General features: G+C 42.5%; 1 protein-coding gene and 1 long non-coding RNA gene across 2 annotated transcripts in view; both read left to right on the top strand.

Moving 5' to 3' along the window:
- The window catches only part of LOC139029125 (cGMP-dependent protein kinase 1-like), a 144,071-nt gene extending 143,896 nt beyond the window's left edge, over positions 1–175 (top strand). The window contains exon 7 of the mRNA XM_070448257.1: positions 77–175. Within this exon, the coding sequence (XP_070304358.1) occupies positions 77–175 (99 nt within the window). The remainder of the gene's footprint in view (positions 1–76) is intronic.
- A 3,791-nt stretch (positions 176–3,966) lies between these two features.
- LOC139029127 (uncharacterized) overlaps positions 3,967–5,232 on the top strand; it is a 37,147-nt gene continuing 35,881 nt past the window's right edge. The window contains exon 1 of the long non-coding RNA XR_011481392.1: positions 3,967–4,057. This is a non-coding gene — a long non-coding RNA (uncharacterized lncRNA). The remainder of the gene's footprint in view (positions 4,058–5,232) is intronic.

The following is a 5,232-nucleotide window of genomic DNA, read 5'->3' as shown; positions in this document are numbered from 1 at the left end:
ACGGGGGGGGGGGGGGGGGGTCGGAAGGAGGCTCCAATATTAGAGCAATGAATGACTGCTGATCCTTTCCTTACAGGTGAACGTCACCAGGGAGGATTCTTCCAATGACATGCCTGTGTACCTGCGAGGCCTGGGCAAAGGAGACTGGTTTGGGGAGAAAGCCCTGCAGGGGTAAGTTGGTTAGTCTTGTCTGTGGAAAGGTCCATAATATGAAGATTTGCAATACTCAGGAAACGACTTTTTCTAATCTCCTCCAATACAATAGTATGAAAGTTGGTGGAATATGTAACATGGTTAGTATGAACACCAATATCACTTCACCAGGACTGAGAGGAAAATAGAGCGAAAAGATAGGGTGATAGAGGGAGAGTGAACCAGGTTTATTTCTCTGATGGAAAGGTGCTCTCTTTAGGCCACCTCACTGTGTGTCTGAAGAGCCCCACCGTGTCAGAACAGTCAGCAGCCTCTCTCAGATCCCTCTCATCAGCATACCACTTAAGGCAAAGTCATCCTAAAGTTCAGCTGTTCACATATTCTGATTCCTCCCGCTGCTGTATGTTGTTGAACCTGGTAGAGACCATGGAAAGAGGCACTATTGCGTAAGAAGATACAATCTGTGGAGAGGAGGTTCTGTCGTGGAAGAGAGGTTCTGTTGTGAAGAGAGGAGAGAGATATATCGTGGTAAAGAGAGATAAGTATCGTGGAGAGAGGTAGTATCGTGGAAGAGAAGTAGTATCGTGGAGAAGGTAAGAGATAGTATCTGGTAGAGAGGTAGAGAGATAGTATCGTGGTAGAGAGATAGTGTATCGTGGTGAGAGGACGATAGTATCGTGGAAGGAGAAGTAGTATCTTGGTAGAGAGATAGTATCTGTTAGAGAGTAGCTATCGTGGAAGAGAAGTAGTATCGTGGTATGAGAGATAGTATCGTGGAAGAGAAGTAGTATCGTGGTAGAGAGATAGTATCGTGGAAGAGAGTAGTATCGTGGTAGAGAGATAGTATCGTGGTAGAGAGAATAGTATCGTGGAAGAAGAAGTAGTATCGTGGTAGAGGAGATAGTATCGTGGAAGAAGAGAAGTAGTATCGAGGTGCTAGGAGAGATAGTATCGTGGGAGACAGGAAGGAGTATCAGTGTGAAGAGAGATAGTATCGTGGTAGAGAGATAGTATCGTGGGTAGAGAGATAGTATCGTGGAAGAGAAGTAGTATCGTGGTAGAGAGATAGTATCGTAGGAATCGGAAGAAGTAGTATCGTGGAAGAGAATCGGGTAGTATCGTGGAAGAGTCCGATCTGTAGATCAGTGTGGGGTGTATGATGAAGTACTGCATTATAATGTAAAGTTATACAAGCAAGTCTACTTTATGTGCAGTACAGTATAGATGATGATAAAAAATGTCACAGAAAAAGGTTTTCTGCAAATCGGCTCCAAATTATATTAATACTCTTTGTTTTTAATGGTTTCATGTCACTGTGTTAACTAACAAAAGCTCTTCCCTTGACATGATAGCTACCTGACGTTCAGCCATTCTCTCCTGTCCTGGTATAGCGTGGAAACAATGTTATTAAGGTCATTGGTCCTGAGGTGTAGAAAGCAGCAGCTATACACTGACAGGTAAAGTCAATGAATGACGACCTGGGGCTCCCTCTTTCACACAGTCAGACAGACAGTCTTTGAGTCAGTGTGGTGTGAGGACCATTATAAAGGAGGGATTAAACTATATGATGGGTTACAGGAGGCCACGACCGCTGAGAGCTTTATTGATTCCAGGAGTCGTGACGACCAGTGGGGAGAAAGTGTTAACAAAGGAAGTATTCAGGGTTAAGGCAGTTAAGCTGTCTTTATTAGAGAGGAAATGGACTGGACTGGAAGCTCTCACAGGCATAACGGAAGGTAAAGCGTTCTCCTCAGGCCAGTAGAAAGTGAACGGTGAGATTTAGAAAAGCCCACCTCTCGGCTTTTAATCATCTCCTGGGCGAGAGAAGGCTCAAACTCTAACATGAGGTTTAACCTGATCACTTTTAACAAAGGATGTTTTAATGATGCAGCAGAATAGCATTCAGATATTTCATGTAGAATAAGTACAAAGGGAAGTAAACAAATTCCAAACCAAATCTTTGCTTGTCACCTCATTTGACATGAAACTATTTTCCTGAAAGCAAGTGCTTAGAATGGTAATTTATTTTTGACATAAAGCTGAGACGTAGTCCTTAACACCCATTATATCATTCAGTAGTCATTAGGAGTCTACGGGCTGTTTTGATTGGCTGACTGGAGGCAGTGAGAGATAGGCACAGTGTTTTGTGGCACAGGTACCTGCTCCCAGCTCCGATTAGAAGTGAGGAGACGAGAGAGAGGAGAGAGGTAAAGTATCAGAGAGGGATTATTAAATCCAGTGTTCAGGCTTATTGAAAGAGACAGTGCCTCCTGGTGTTCCCTCGAGCGATGTCAGCCCTCAGGTGGCTATGGTGTCTTCAGTGGCCAAGCTAACATTTGCAACAGTCTGAAGTTTGGGTCAATTTTTTAAATGGTATTTACAATATAAACATACATTGACAAGAACAATGGACAATTTAACATTTACATACTTAAATTTCAACAAACATTCATGATATCACACTGCTCAGACCCACGTGTTCCCACCATAGCCACACCCTTCCTGCCAGTCTCACAATAACATTTTCTCTCATTCTTCATCCTTTGATATCTCCAGTGCTTATAATACTTTGTAGCATATGTCTAAAATTGTACGGTTTTGTTTCTCTCTGCACCCCACATTTGTTTGTTTTATATTTACATAATAATATAGTTGATTCATCCACTGTCCTCACGATGGAGGGTCATTTGATTTCCCGTTTTTTAAATCAAATCTATCTCACCGCACCCTCATATGCCGTGTCTTGAAATATGCAATAGATGGATTAAAAGTAAATGTATATTGTAAACTTCTGACAGCCCACTTTCTAACTCCGCCCATATAACTTTGGACTTTTGTATCGTCCGTTGTTAAATGAAGAACCAAGGTGCAGCGTCGTAGGTGTACATTTTCTTTTTTATTAAATGTTCCACCAAAAACAATAAACAACTCAACGAACGTAAAGCTAGGAGTGCAACACCTGCAACACACAAAGACAAGATCCACAACTGAAGGTCGGAAAAAGGGCTCCTAGTATGATCCCCATCAGAGACAACGATAGACAGCTGCCTCTGATTGGGAACCATTCTCGGCCAACAAAGAAATATAAACATAGAGTTGCCACCCTAGTCACAACCTGAACCTACAAAATAGAGAATTAAAAGGATCTCTAAGGTCAGGGCGTGACAACTTTATAGCACTCCCAGAAGGCATGTGTCAATAGTCACTGTCCAGTTTTACACTTAAGACATGACTTGCGGTACGTTGTGCTGTTAAAATTGTGAATAAGGTGTCTCTTGTATAATACATTTGTACATTAGTTTATCCTGGATTACCAGTACATGTTCATTAACTGTATATTAGTGGTTATGTTTCCAATCATACTCCTATGGTCATTTGTGCCAATATCAGTTTGTTAAGGCTTGGTTCCAATAGTTTATAAGAGATTGTCATTTGGATATTACTTTCTGGCGAAGGCTTGTATATCTTACCTTATCATATCAATCCCTTTTCTGACTCACATAGAATTCCACTGAGACATTGCCTGACGTCCAAAGATTTCAGATCGACCATTTTGTATATAAAATACTTCTGACAAAAATATATTACTCGGCCATAGGAGGCTCCAATATTAGAGCAATGAATGACTGCTGATCCTTTCCTTACAGGTGAACGTCACCAGGGAGGATTCTTCCAATGACATGCCTGTGTACCTGCGAGGCCTGGGCAAAGGAGACTGGTTTGGGGAGAAAGCCCTGCAGGGGTAAGTTGGTTACGGAAGGAGGCTCCAATATTAGAGCAATGAATGACTGCTGATCCTTTCCTTACAGGTGAACGTCACCAGGGAGGATTCTTCCAATGACATGCCTGTGTACCTGCGAGGCCTGGGCAAAGGAGACTGGTTTGGGGAGAAAGCCCTGCAGGGGTAAGTTGGTTAGTCTTGTCTGTGGAAAGGTCCATAATATGAAGATTTGCAATACTGAATTCTAATCTCCTCCAATACAATAGTATGAAAGTTGGTGGAATATGTAACATGGTTAGTATGAAACACCAATATCACTTCACCAGGACTGAGAGGAAAATAGAGCGTAAAAGATAGGGTGATAGCGGGAGAGTGAACAGGTTTATTTCTCTGATGGAAAGGTGCTCTCTTTAGGCCACCTCACTGTGTGTCTGAAGAGCCCCACCGTGTCAGAACAGTCAGCAGCCTCTCTCAGATCCCTCTCATCACTGCATACCACTTAAGGCAAAGTCATCCTAAAGTTCAGCTGTTCACATATTCTGATTCCTCCCGCTGCTGTATGTTGTTGACCTGGTAGAGACCATGGAAAGAGGCACTATTGCGTAAGAAGATACAATCTGTGGAAGAGAGGTTCTGTCGTGGAAGAGAGGTAAAAGAGAGAGTATGTGGAAGAGAGGTAAGTATCGTGGAAGAGAGTAGTATGTGGAAGAGAGGTAGTATCGGTGGAAGAGAGAGTAGTATCGTGGAAGAGAAGTAGTATCGTGGAAGAGAGGTAGTATCGTGGAAGAGAAGTAGTATCTATGGTGAGAGGTAGTTGTGTAGAGAGGTAGTATCGTGGTAGAGAGATAGTATGTGGAAGAGAGGTAGTATCGTGAAAAGAAGTAGTATCGTGGAATGAGAGAGTAGTCATCGTGGTGAGAGAAGTATCGTGAAGAGAAGTAGTATCATGGAAGAGAGGTAGTATCGTGGAAGAAGTAGTATCGTGGAAGAAGAAGTGTATGTGGTAGAGAGATAGTATCTGTGGAGAGAAGTTAGTATCGTGGAAGAGAAGTAGTATCATTGGAAGAGAGGTAGTATCGTGGAAGAGAAGTAGTATCGTGGAAGAGAGATAGTATCGTGGAAAGAGAAGTAGTATCGTGGAAGAGAAGTAGTATCGTGGAAGGAGATTAGATCGTGGAAGAGAAGTAATCGTGGAAGAGAGGTAGTATCGTGGAAGAGAAGTAGTATCGTGGAAGAAGTATGTGAAGAGAGTAGTATCGTGGAAGAAGAATAGTATCGTGGAAGAGAAGTAGTATCGTGGAAGAGAGATAGTATCGTGGAAAGAGAGATGGTATCGGTGGGAAGAGAGGTGTAGTGGA

This window comes from Salvelinus sp. IW2-2015, linkage group LG18, assembly GCF_002910315.2.
Source record: "Salvelinus sp. IW2-2015 linkage group LG18, ASM291031v2, whole genome shotgun sequence".
NCBI lineage: Eukaryota > Metazoa > Chordata > Actinopteri > Salmoniformes > Salmonidae > Salvelinus > Salvelinus sp. IW2-2015.
Note: the sequence above shows the minus strand (reverse complement) of the source record. Positions and strands in the feature narration are given on the sequence as shown.